We start from the raw sequence: 13,440 nt of genomic DNA, 5'->3' as shown, positions 1-13,440 counted from the left end.
GTGCTATATTTAACTCCTTCTTGAATACATTCAATGTTTCGGCATCAACTACTTCCTGTGGTAATGAATTCCACAGGCTCACCGGGTAAAGAAATGTCTCCTCATCTCCGTCCTAAATGGTCTACCCCGAATCCTCAGACTGTGACCCCTGGTTCTGGACTCCCCCCACCATCGGGAACATCCTTCCTGTGTCTACCCTCTAATGAACCCGCTGCTTATGGGGGAGTAGGAAGGGCGGGGGGTGGGTGCGCGCTGGGTTGCTCTGCAGAGAGCTAGCAGGCAGTTGATGGGATGAATGGCTTCCTCCTGCGCCATGATTCCATACCCCTGAGATCTGCTCTGTTCTGGTCCACTCTCCGTGTGACATCACCCCCCCCCCCCCCCCCCCCCCCGGCTCCAATTAAACAGTTCTACTTTTGGTCACTCCCCAACAGAGGAAATGGGTTCTTTCTCACTGCCCTGTTTAATCACCTTGGTTACATCTCCCTTAAACTTTAGGAATTACAAACTTAATCCATGTAATTTTTAATTTAACCTTTTCAATTTCAGTTTCATGTTGGTGATTTTGTGCTGCTTTCCCTCCAAGGCCAGTAGATCCATCCTGAGATGTGGTGTCCACCACTGGACATGATTGCTCCAGCTGAGGTCGGAACAAAACTCCTACAGTCGAAGCATAATTTCCACCCCTTTATTTTCCAGAGGCTGGGCCAAAGACCAACATCCCATTTGTTTTTTTATTTTTTTTGTATCTGTGCAAAAGCTTTTAGTGAACTGTACCTGGAGCACAAAATCCCATCGCTCCTCCACAGTGTCTAACCTCTCACCAATTCGGAACTGGGTAACTTCATCGAAAAACAGAAAATGCGGCAAACTCTCAGCAGCTCTGACAGTTTTGAGTCTGGATGACCCTTCGTCAGAGCTCAGCCCTGGACCCTGGGCTCTGGGTTCTGACAAAGAGTCATCTAGACTCTAAATGTTGGCTCTATTCTCTCTGTAAGAAGTCTCACAACACCAGGTTAATGTCCAACAGGTTTATTTGGTAGCACAAGCCACTGGCTTTCGAAGCCCTGCCCCGCAGCACTCCGAAAGCTAGTGGCGTTTGCTACCAAATAAACCTGTTGGACTTTAACCTGGTGTCAAGAACAAAGAACAATACAGCACAGGAACAGGCCCTTCGGCCCTCCAAGCCCGCGCCGCTCCCCGGTCCAGGATTGAATCCTGAATCCAGGATCCCCGCCCAATTTTCCAGCCTATCTACATCCTAATATCCTATCCACCGAGCTGTCCCTCACAGCTACGATGCTTTGTTCATCACAACCTATTAACTCACCCCCACCCCCCCCATTCCAGACCATGTGATCTCCAGACGTGTCGTGAGACTTCTTACTGTGTTTACCCCAGTCCAACGCCGGCATCTCCACATCGTTTCTCTCCACAGATGCTGTCAGACCTGCTGAGATTTTTCCAGCATTTTCCGTTTTTGTTTCAGATTCCAGCATCCGCAATAATTTGCTTTTATCTTACTGCATAACCTCATCCTTACCCACATTGATTCCATTTGTCACAGGTTGGGTCCGTCATTTAATCTGTTTGTGAACGTTTCTAACGATCCTGTTCCAATCGCCATCACTCCACGCAGAACAGAAAATGATTAATAATCTTACATTTTCCAATCAAACTCATTGATAACAGGGCGGTGGGTGCCTGGAACGCGTTGCCAGAGGAGGTGATGGAAGCAGACACATTAGCAACATTTCAGAGGCGTCTGAATGGGTCCATGGATAGGGAGGGAATAGAGGGATACGGACCGAGTAAGGGCAGAGGGTTTTTTTTCTAGTTTACTTAGGGCACCATGATCAGCACGGGATAAAAGCAAATTACTGCGGATACTGGAATCTGAAACCAAAAGAGAAAATGCTGGAAAATCTCAGCGGGTCTGGCAGCATAGAACATAGAACAGTACAGCACAGAACAGGCCCTTCGGCCCACGATGTTGTGCCGAGCTTTTTCTGAAACCAAGATCAAGCTATCCCACTCCCTATCATCCTGGTGTGCTCCATGTGCCTATCCAATAACCGCTTAAATGTTCCTAAAGTGTCTGACTCCACTATCACTGCAGGCAGTCCATTCCACACCCCAACCACTCTCTGCGTAAAGAACCTACCTCTGATATCCTTCCTGTATCTCCCACCACGAACCCTATAGTTATGCCCCTTTGTAATAGCTCCATCCACCCGAGGAAATAGTCTTTGAACGTTCACTCTATCTATCCCCTTCATCATTTTATAAACCTCTATTAAGTCTCCCCTCAGCCTCCTCCGCTCCAGAGAGAACAGCCCGAGCTCCCTCAACCTTTCCTCATAAGACCTACCCTCCAAACCAGGCAGCATCCTGGTAAATCTCCTCTGCACTCTTTCCAACGCTTCCACATCCTTCTTATAGTGAGGTGACCAGAACTGCACACAATATTCCAAATGTGGTCTCACCAAGGTCCTGTACAGTTGCAGCATAACCCCACGGCTCTTAAACTCCAACCCCCTGTTAATAAAAGCTAACACACTATAGGCCTTCTTCACAGCTCTATCCACTTGAGTGGCAACCTTTAGAGATCTGTGGATATGGACCCCAAGATCTCTCTGTTCCTCCACAGTCTTCAGAACCCTACCTTTGGCCCTGTAATCCACATTTAAATTAGTCCTACCAAAATGAATCACCTCACATTTATCAGGGTTAAACTCCATTTGCCATTTTTCAGCCCAGCTTTGCATCCTATCTATGTCCCTTTGCAGCCTACAACAGCCCTCCACCTCATCCACTACTCCACCAATCTTGGTGTCATCAGCAAATTTACTGACCCACCCTTCAGCCCCCTCCTCCAAGTCATTAATAAAAATCACAAAGAGCAGAGGACCAAGCACTGATCCCTGCGGCACTCCGCTAGCAACCTGCCTCCAATCTAAAAATTTTCCATCAACCACCACCCTCTGTCTTCGATCAGATAGCCAGTTACCGATCCAATCGGCGTTTTGCTGACGTTTTGAGTCCAGATGAAAGGTCGTCTGGCCTCCAAACATCAGCTGTTTTCTCTCCTTACAGATGCTGCCAGACCCGCTGAGATTTCCAGCATTTTCTCTTTTGGTTTATGACCAGCATGGGCTTGATGGGCCGAAGGGCTGTTCCTGTGCTGTACTTTCCTTTGCTCTTTGTTAAAAATGAAAGGCTGAGCCAGTGCGGACACGATGGGCTGAATGGCCTCCTTCGCTGCTGTATGATTCTATTACAAGTCACATCCAACCAATCAGCTTCATTTCCCCTTTATCTCCAAACTCAGTCCCCCAATCAGTGAGCAGCAGCATCGAGCTGATCCCGGGTGAAATTCCAGAACTTTCTCTGTACAGACCCTGGGGTCACGGACCCTGGGGTCACGGACCTTGGGGTCACGGACCCTGGGATCACGGACCCTGGGATCACGGACCCTGGGGTCACGGACCCTGGGATTACGGACCCTGGGGTTACGAACCCTGGGATTACGGACCCTGGGATTACGGACCCTGGGGCCACGGACCCTGGGGTCACGGACCCTGGGGTCACGGACCCTGGGATTACGGACCCTGGGGCCACGGACCCTGGGGTCATAGACCCTGGGGTCACGGAACCTGGGGTCACGGACCCTGGGGCCACGGACCCTGGGGCCACGGACCCTGGGATTACGGACCCTGGGATTACGGACCCTGGGGTTACGGACCCTGGGCTTTCATCCCCAACCAGTTCAGGGTGAGCTGAGGGAGGAGTTGTTATAAATTGCTTCCATCCTGAGGATTTATTCAGCTTGTTTCTGTTTAGCCTCTCCGGGTAATGAAGAAAGTTCACTCCTTCGCCAAGAGAGACCAGGCGGTGAAACGGGACCCAAACTCAGTGACAGTCATTCGGGGCTGGCTCTACAAACAGGTACGGGGGTGGGAGGGGGTGTGGGTGCGGTGGAGGCACCCAGCAGGAGAGGGGGGGGGGGGGGGGTGGTGCTGGGGATGTGAAGTCTGCACATTCTCCCCGTGTCTGCGTGGGTTTCCTCCGGGGGCTCCGGTTTCCTCCCAAAGGGGTGCGGGTTAGGCTGATTGGCCGTGGTAGATGCACGTGGTGACTGGAATGGGAATTGGGGAAGGGGGAGTGATAAGCCCGGGTAAGGTGGTCTTGCGGAGAGCCAGTGCAGACTCGATGGGCCAAAGGGCCTCCTTCTGTACTGCAGGGATTCGATGGAAGCATGGGAAATGGCTGTTATTTTTAAAATGTGGATTCACAGCCCGGCAGCCAGTTTTGATCCCAATCATGCCTTTAAGGCAGTGTGATCTTAGTTAATGCATCCAGACTGGAACGGGGAGTCCCAGAGCGACACTGGGGGACATGTTCAAATCTGGGGGTTTGGCTCCCTCTGCTGGCTCACTGAGTAACATCACCTTGTGCAGCCCAGAGCATCCAAACTCCAGGAGCTGGAACACAGAGATTCCAGTGAGGGTCAGCACCTTCAGGAACTGTATCCCAGTGAGAGTCAGCACCTTCAGGAACTGTATCCCAGTGAGAGTCAGCACCTTCAGGAACTGTATCCCAGTGAGAGTCAGCACCTTCAGGAACTATATCCCAGTGAGAGTCAGCACCTTCAGGAACTGTATCCCAGTGAGAGTCAGCACCTTCAGGAACAGTATCCCAGTGAGAGTCAGCACCTTCAGGAACTGTCCCCCAGTGAGAGTCAGCGCCTTCAGGAACTGTCCCCCAGTGAGAGTCAGCACCTTCAGGAACTGTATCCCAGTGAGAGTCAGCACCTTCAGGAACTGTCCCCCAGTGAGAGTCAGCGCCTTCAGGAACTGTCCCCCAGTGAGAGTCAGCACCTTCAGGAACTGTATCCCAGTGAGAGTCAGCACCTTCAGGAACTGTATCCCAGTGAGAGTCAGCACCTTCAGGAACTGTATCCCAGTGAGAGTCAGCACCTTCAGGAACTGTATCCCAGTGAGAGTCAGCACCTTCAGGAACTGTCTCCCAGTGAGAGTCAGCACCTTCAGGAACTGTCTCCCAGTGAGAGTCAGCACCTTCAGGAACTGTATCCCAGTGAGAGTCAGCATCTTCAGGAACTGTATCCCAGTGAGAGTCAGCACCTTCAGGAACTGTATCCCAGTGAGAGTCAGCACCTTCAGGAACTGTATCCCAGTGAGAGTCAGCACCTTCAGGAACTGTATCCCAGTGAGAGTCAACACCTTCAGGAACTGTAACCCAGTGAGAGTCAGCACCTTCAGGAACTGCGTGTTATAAATTAATCCTACATGATTTAGAGTGTGTTTGCATTTGGTGGTTCCATTGAGTGGCGATCATTAAGGATAAAGTTAAAGTCACCACAGCCCAGATGGCCGTAGGTTGGTGGTGATTTAACCTGAGGAAAAGCCTGGGAACTACAGACCGGTCGGTGAGCCTCACATCTGCAGTGGGTAAGTTGTTAGAAGGTATTCTGAGAGACAGGATCTACAGGCATTTAGAGAGGCAAGGACTGATTAGGGACAGTCAGCATGGCTTTGTGAGTGGAAAATCATGTCCCACAAATTTAGGAAGAATTTGGGAAGAATATAGCAGGCATGGTGAGTAAGTTTGCAGATGACACTGAGATTGGTGGCATCGTGGACAGTGAAGGTTATCTCGGATTGCAATGGGATCTTGATCAATTGGGCCAGTGGGCTGACGAATGGCAGATAGAATTTAATTTAGGTAAATGCGAGGTGATGCATTTTAGTAGATTGAACCAGGGCAGGACTTACTCAGTTAATGGTAGGGCATTGGGGAGAGTTACAGAGCAAAGAGATTTAGGGGCACAGGTTCATAAACCCTTGAAAGTGGAATCACAGGTGGACAGAGTGTATCATAGAATCCCTACAGTGCAGAAGGAGGCCATTCAGTCCATCGACTCTGCACTGACCACAATCCCACCCAGGCTCTGTCCACATAACCCCATGCATTTACCATAGTTAGTCTCCCTGACACTAAGGGGCAATTTAGCACAGCCAATCCATGTAACCCACACATCTCTGGGAGCTGAAGAAGGCAGTTGACATGCTTGGTTTCATTGGTCAGAACATTGAATACAGGAGTTGGGACGTCTTGTTGAAGTTGTACAAGACATTGGTAAGGCCACACTTGGAATACTGTGTACAGTTCTTGTCACCCTATTACTGAAAGGATATTATTAAACTAGAAAGAGTGCAGAAAAGATTTACTAGGATGCTACTGGGACTTGATGGTTTGAGTTATAAGGAGAGGCTGGATAGACTGGGACTTCTTTCTCTAGAGCGTGGGAGACTGAGGGGTGATCTTATAGAGGTCTATAAAATAATGAGGGGCATAGATCAGCTAGATAGTCAATATCTTTTCCCAAAGGTAGGGGAGTCTAAAACTCGAGGTCATAAGTTTAAGGTGAGAAGGGAGAGCTATAAAAGTGTCCAGAGGGGCAATTTTTTCACACAGAGTGGTGAGTGTCTGGAACAAGCTGCCAGAGATAGTAATAGAAGCAGGTACAATTTTGTCTTTTAACAAGCGTTTAGACAGTTACATGGGTAAGATGGGTATAGAGGGATATGGGCCAAATGCGGGCAATTGGGACTAGCTTAGGGGTTTAAAAAAAGGGCAGCATGGACAAGTTGGGCCGAAGGGCCTGTTTCCATGCTGGAAACCTCTATGAGTCAGGATCACCACACCTCAGGCAAGGGGCAAGATTGAGAAGGCACGGTCTTCATGAGTAACCTCAGCTTGTTCAGGGAATTGAACCCACGCTGTTTGCATCACTCTGCATCACAGAACCAGCTGTCCAGCAACTGAGCTAAATCGGTAACCATGCGGTAATCAGTGTATCATCTCCTGTCGGGGAGGTGATGGCCTAGTGGTATTATCGCTAGACTATTAATCCAGAAACTCAGCTAATGTTCTGGGGACCCGGGTACAAATCCCGCCACGGCAGATGGTGGAGTTTGAATTCAATTTAAAAATATCTGGAATTAAGAATCTACTGATGACCATGAAAAACCCATCTGGCTCACTAATGTCCTTTCGGGAAGGAAATCTGCCACCCTTACCTGGTCTGGCCTACATGTGACTTCAGAGCCACAGCAATGTGGTTGACTCTCAACTGCCCTCCAAGGGCGACTAGGGGTGGGCAATAAATGCTGGCCCAGCCAGCGACGCCCATGTCCCACGAATTAATGAAAACCGTCTCTGAGGAAGGGTTTAAAATATTTCTCTCTTTTAGGATAGTTCCGGCCTTAAGTTGTGGAAGAGAAGATGGTTCGTCCTCTCCGACTTCTGTCTCTTTTATTACAGAGGTAACTAAACTAAACCTACCCTCCCCCCATCACCCCTCATCACCCCCCCACCCCCTCCCTGCCCCCTCCCCAACCCCCCATCACCCCTCATCACCCCCCCATCACCCCTCATCACCCCCCCGCCCCCTCCCTGCCCCCTCCCCAACCCCCCATCACCCCTCATCACCCCCCCATCACCCCTCATCACCCCCTCCCTGCCCCCTCCACAACCCCCCATCACCCCTCATCACCCCCCTGCCCCCTCCCTGCCCCCTCCCCAACCCCCCATCACCCCTCCCCACCCCTTCCCGGCCCCCTCCCGACCAAACCCCCCCCCCCCACCACTCCCCTCGCCCCCGACCCCCGGGGTGATGGAGTGAAACTCTTTCCGCAGACAGAGTGGGTCGGGAATGCTGATCCTGGGAATCTTGTTCTCCGCAGACAGTCGGGAAGAGCGGATCCTGGGGAGTATTCCAATGCCCAGTTACATCATCTCCGCGGAGCCGCAGGATCGGAAAACTCGGAAATTCACTTTCAAAGTTCAGGACAAGTCAGACTTTCAATCGGAAACATGGGGGTCGCGGCGGGGTCGGGGGTCGCGGCGGGGTCGGGGGGTCGCGGCAGGGTCGGGGGTCACGCAGGGTGGGGTGGTCGCGGCAGGGTGGGGGGGTCGCGGCGGGATGGGGGGGTCGCGGCGGGGTGGGGGGGTCGTGACGGGGTGGGGGGGTCGAAGCTGGATGGGGTGTTGCGGTGGGGTTGGGGGTGTCACGGCAGGGTGGGGGGTCACGGCGGGGCGGGGGGTCGCGGCGGAGCGGGGGGGTCGCGGCGGGGTGGGGGGGTCGCGGCGGGGTGGGGGGTCACGGCAGGGTGGGGGGTCGCGGCAGGGTGGGGAGTCGCAGCAGGGTGGGGGGTCGCGGCAGGGAGGGGGGGTCGCGGCAGGGTGGGGGGTCGCAGCAGGGTGGGGGGGGTCGCGGCAGGGTGGGGGGTCACGCAGGGTTGGGGGGGTCGCACAGGGTGGGGGGTCATGGCAAGGTTGGGAGGGGTCGCGGCGGGGCGGGGGTGTCGCGGCGGGGCGGGGGTGTCGCGGCGGGGCGGGGGTGTCGCGGCGGGGTGGGGGGGTCGCGGCGGGGTGGGGGGGTCGCGGCGGGGTGGGGGGGTCGCGGCGGGGCGGGGGGGTCGCGGCGGGGCGGGGGGGTCGCGGCGGGGCGGGGCGGGGGGGTCGCGGCGGGGCGGGGGGCTCGGGGCGGGGCGGGGGGGTCGCGGCGGGGCGGGGGGGTCGCGGCGGGGCGGGGGGGTCGCGGCGGGGCGGAGGTGTCGCGGCGGGGCGGGGGGGTCGCGGCGGGGCGGGGGGGTCGCGGCGGGGCGGGGGGGTCGCGGCGGGGCGGGGGGGTCGCGGCGGGGCGGGGTGGTCGCGGCGGGGTGGAGGTGTCGCGGCGGGGTGGGGGGGTCGCGGCGGGGTGGGGGGGTCGCGGCGGGGTGGGGGGGGTCGCGGCGGGGCGGGGGTGGTCGCGGCGGGGCGGAGGTGTCGCGGCGGGGCGGGGGGGTCGCGGCGGGGCGGGGGGGTCGCGGCGGGGCGGGGGGGTCGCGGCGGGGCGGGGGGGTCGCGGCGGGGTGGGGGGGTCGCGGGGGGGTCGCGGCGGGGCGGGTGGGTCGCGGCGGGGCGGGGGGGTCGCGGCGGGGCAGGGGGGTCGCGGCTTGGCGGGGGGGTCGCGGCGGGGCGGGGGGGTCGCGGCGGGGCGGGGGGGTCGCGGCGGGGCGGAGGTGTCGCGGCGGGGCGGGGGGGTCGCGGCGGGGCGGGGGGGTCGCGGCGGGGCGGGGGGGTCGCGGCGGGGCGGGGGGGTCGCGGCGGGGCGGGGGGGTCGCGGCGGGGCGGGGGGGTCGCGGCAGGGCGGGGGGGTCGCGGCGGGGCGGGGGGGTCGCGGCGGGGCGGGGAGGTTGCAGCAGGGTGGGGAGTCGGGGGGGAGGTCGGGGCGGGGGGAGAGGTTGCGGGGAGTGGGTGTGGGGGCAGAATCTGACAGAGTGGGGAGGGCAGTGAATGCCGGGGGGGGGGGGGGGGGGGTGCGGCTGGGGTGGTTCCCGCTGATAAACTCATCATTTCTGAGGCAGTCGTGGGTAAAACCTGAGTGATTGGTGGAAATAATTCCAGATTCCCATCAGAATCCAGGCCTAATCCCAGCAACAAGCAGCTCCTCTGGGACTGAGACACAGAGTCCAGAGACAACCTGGTGTCCAGGTAACGTTGGCCACAGAACGAGGACACTGCTATTTTCCCATAGAAATTCCTGGGATTTCTGTCTGGGATTAATTACTTTTCTCTCCCACAAATACTTTGCAATCTTGGCAAAGGAAAAACTAAACAGATGAGTTTGTGTAAAGTGGGGATTCCAGAGTTAGAATTAGAACGTGGAACTGATTTAATGACCAGCTCCAAGAAATCGAAATGGCTGCTGTATTATCCAGCATTCCGGGATTGGGAGGAGAGAGGGTGAGAGCAGGGAGAGGGTGAGAGCAGGGCGAGGGCCCATTGGGAAGAGTTATTTCACCGGATTTCCTGTCCATTAGGCCGAACACCCGGGAATGAGGACGTATCACTTCAGTGCAGACACACAGGAGGATATGAATGGCTGGATCAGAGCTCTGATCCAATCAGCACGTGTGGAACCTGAGAACACCAAGTAAGGAGTTTAAACACCTGTCATATTGTCAAATCCCGTAATATCCCAAACCCCTTCCCATTGACTCCCGTTCTACACAATCCCAATGGACCCAAACCCCTTCCCATTCACCCCCATTCTACACAATCCCAATGGACCCAAACCCCTTCCCATTCTCTCCCATTCTACACAATCCCAATGGACCCAAACCCCTTCCCATTCACGCCCATTTACAGAATCCCAATGGATCCAAATCCCTTCCCATTCACCCCCATTTACACAATCCCAATGGACCCAAACCCCTTCCCATTCACTCCCATTTACAGAATCCCAATGGATCAAACCCCTTCCCATTCACTCCCATTCTACACAATCCCAATGGATCAAACCCCTTCCCATTCACTCCCATTCTACACAATCCCAATGGATCAAACCCCTTCCCATTCACTCCCATTCTACACAATCCCAATGGACCCAAACCCCTCCCCATTCACCCCCATTGTACACAATCCCAATGGATCAAACCCCTTCCCATTCACTCCCATTCTACGCAATCCCAATGGATCAAACCCCTTCCCATTCACTCCCATTTACAGAATCCCAATGGATCAAACCCCTTCCCATTCACCCCCATTCTACACAATCCCAATGGACCCAAACCCCTTCCCATTCGCTCCCATTCTACACAATCCCAATGGACCCAAACCCCTTCCCATTCACTCCCATTTACAGAATCCCAATGGATCACACCCCTTCCCATTCACCCCCATTCTACACAATCCTAATGGACCCAAACCCCTCCCCATTCACTCCCACTGAACACAATCCCAATGGACCCAAAACCCTCCCCATTCACCCCCATTGTACACAATCCCAATGGACCCAAACCCCTTCCCATTCACTCCCATTCTACACAATCCCAATTGACCCAAACCCCTTCCCATTCACTCCCATTCTACACAATCCCAATGGATCCAAACCCCTACCCATTCACCCCCATTCTACACAATCCCAATGGATCCAAACCCCTTCCCATTCACCCCCATTCTACACAATCCCAATGGATCCAAGCCCCTTCCCATTCACCCCCATTCTACACAATCCCAATGGATCAAACCCCTTCCCATTCACTCCCATTCTACACAATCCCAATGGATCCAAACCCCTTCCCATTCACTCCATTCTACACAATCCCAATGGATCAAACCCCTTCCCATTCTTTCCATTGTGCATAATCCACATGGAAGCAGCTCTGACTCGTTTGATCTTGTTGTTTGGTCTCAAATGTTTGGCAATCTGCTCCCAAATTTCCGAGCTCAGGAAGCTGGAGGGACAAGGTGTTTGGGTAAGGAGACCAAAACTGTGCAGCGCAATCCAGTGACAGTTTCACCAATAATCTGTATGATTGCAGCAAGACTCTGGACTCTTACCCGCTAATCTCTAGAATAGATTAACATGTGCCGGGATGTTAACTTTCTGTGGTCCTTGGACAGGACATGTAGGTCCATGTAGCCCAGTTTCAATTGCTCAGGCTGTCAACATAAAACAACATTCTGTTTTCCTTTTCTTCCTTCCTCACCCTTCTCCAGACTCCATCTCGTCTACCACAGTCTTCCTGATTCACCTTACCCGTCTATATCCCTTTGGTGTCTCACTGTGTCCTCCTCCCAGGCGACCTTTCCACTTTGCTTTGTAACATCAGTAAGCTTGGATACATTGCCCTGAATCCCTTCATTAAAGTTATTTTTTATAGATTGTAAATAGCTGAGGTCCCAGCAATGACGCTGAAGCTTGGATCCATCTCCTCAGATGCTCAATGTCATTTAGAATTGTCTGTTTGACTCTGGCCCTGGGACTGCAGCAAAGATCGACTAGATTGGCCCTCGAGATGAGGGGGTTGTCCTCTGAGGAGGGATTAGCCCTATATTCACTAGAGTATAACAATTGAGAGCTGATCTTATTGATTGGTTGGTATCACAGAATGGTAACAGCCCAGAAGGTGGCCATTAGGCCAGCTGTGTCTGTGCTGGCCCCTCTGAGAGAGCAATTCACCCAGAACCCCCACACCATCTCTCTGTAGATAAAGTCAAAGGATTGTTCAATGCAGAAGAGATGTTTCCCTTGGTTTGGGAGCCCAGGTCAGTGGCTCACTGTCCCAGAATGATGTGGTTGGTCATTTAGGGCAAAGATGGGACATTTCTTCACTCAGAGGATTGTGAATCTTTGGAAATCCATCGTTGATGATATTGAAGACTCAGGTGGATGGATAATTGGACACTAAAGGCATGAAGTGACAGGGGAGAATGTGGAATAGAAGATCACGTTATTAAATGGTGGGGCAGGCTCGATGGGCTGAATGGCCTTCTCCTGTCGGGAGCAAGTGAATCAAAGTGTGTTTATTCGTTGTGACTGAGAACAAACTTTAACAAAGTGAGGTGAAAACAAGTCTATTGGGAGTTGCCTAATTTCGAGGTTCTGCAATTGAATGATGTTGAAGGGGGTCGAGGACACTGGGCTGGGTTTGAGTGCAGGACGTGTCCCGAGGACGTGCTGTTTGAAAGCTCGAGTTAAGACACAAAATGTTGAGAGGAGGGGTGGCCGTAGGGTTCATTAAATCACAGGATCTGAGCTGAGAGTGTGCACTGCTCCTGTTCCCCCGATTTCCGTCCTGTGATATTCATCAAGTTGAATGTAAGTTTCTCCGTGTTGGGAATCAGTGCCTTTGTCAGCAGGTATGTGGGTTTTAACAGTTCTGTCCCATTCGCTGGCAGTTGCTGTGACCAGTCCCCGAGTGAGGTTCCCGGGTGGGGAGCGATGAACTGACTCCCTCCCATAGTTCAATCCCTTTGGTTAGTCGCAAGAAGGTTAATTTAAAAAAGACCCCCACCCTCGCAGACACTTTTTCCCAGGTCAATATGATTTAAAAGGAGACAGTTTTAATCAGGCTTTCCTGAGTTTGAGAGTGAGTTTATTAGCTACTGAATGTGAGAAAATGACAAAGCAAATGTGTCTGCGCTCACACAGACGAGATATGAGAAATTCGTGCAAAACGAAGTTAAAAAATACACAAATCAGGCTTGGACTTGTCCGTGAGGGGTGGATGGTGGAACCCTGTGCTGCTGTGATTCGCGATTCCACTAGCACCGGTTTCAGCCGGCGAATAGTCAGTTTTGAGATTCCAGTTTTCGGCAGTTTAGCTGAGAAGCTGCTCTGGTTCCTTTTCAGCCGTGGCTTTGCTGACTTGCTTTGCTCCAGTGATCAGAGAGAGAGAGCGAGGGAGGGAGTTACCTACAAAACCTGCAGGCTCTGCTAGCTTTCCTCCTGTGTCACACACTCTGATACACCCAACCCGAGTCGACCCTGACCAAGTTTTGCAGCCGGCTTTTATCCCAGTCTTTGTATATTCCTGGAAGGTGAAAATCTACAAACCTGGATAGGACATTTCCCTCGGGATATCT

The 13,440-nt window shown here is 53.7% G+C and overlaps 1 protein-coding gene across 5 annotated transcripts in view; it reads left to right on the top strand.

The window, feature by feature from the left end:
* The first annotated feature begins 3,841 nt into the window (after positions 1-3,841).
* LOC144489725 (pleckstrin homology domain-containing family A member 7-like) overlaps positions 3,842-13,440 on the top strand; it is a 40,322-nt gene continuing 30,723 nt past the window's right edge. For 4 of the 5 annotated variants that reach the window (XM_078207582.1, XM_078207578.1, XM_078207581.1 and 1 more), the window contains exons 1-4: positions 3,848-3,948; positions 7,277-7,349; positions 7,770-7,867; positions 9,891-10,003. In XM_078207582.1, the coding sequence (XP_078063708.1) occupies positions 3,856-3,948; positions 7,277-7,349; positions 7,770-7,867; positions 9,891-10,003 (377 nt within the window). In that variant the 5' untranslated portion in view covers positions 3,848-3,855. Of the gene's footprint in view, positions 3,949-7,276; positions 7,350-7,769; positions 7,868-9,890; positions 10,004-13,440 lie in introns of all 5 variants that reach the window. The other variant, XM_078207579.1, reaches the window with a different exon arrangement.

This window comes from Mustelus asterias, unplaced genomic scaffold, assembly GCF_964213995.1.
Source record: "Mustelus asterias unplaced genomic scaffold, sMusAst1.hap1.1 HAP1_SCAFFOLD_2476, whole genome shotgun sequence".
NCBI classification, from domain to species: Eukaryota; Metazoa; Chordata; class Chondrichthyes; order Carcharhiniformes; family Triakidae; genus Mustelus; species Mustelus asterias.
Note: the sequence above shows the minus strand (reverse complement) of the source record. Positions and strands in the feature narration are given on the sequence as shown.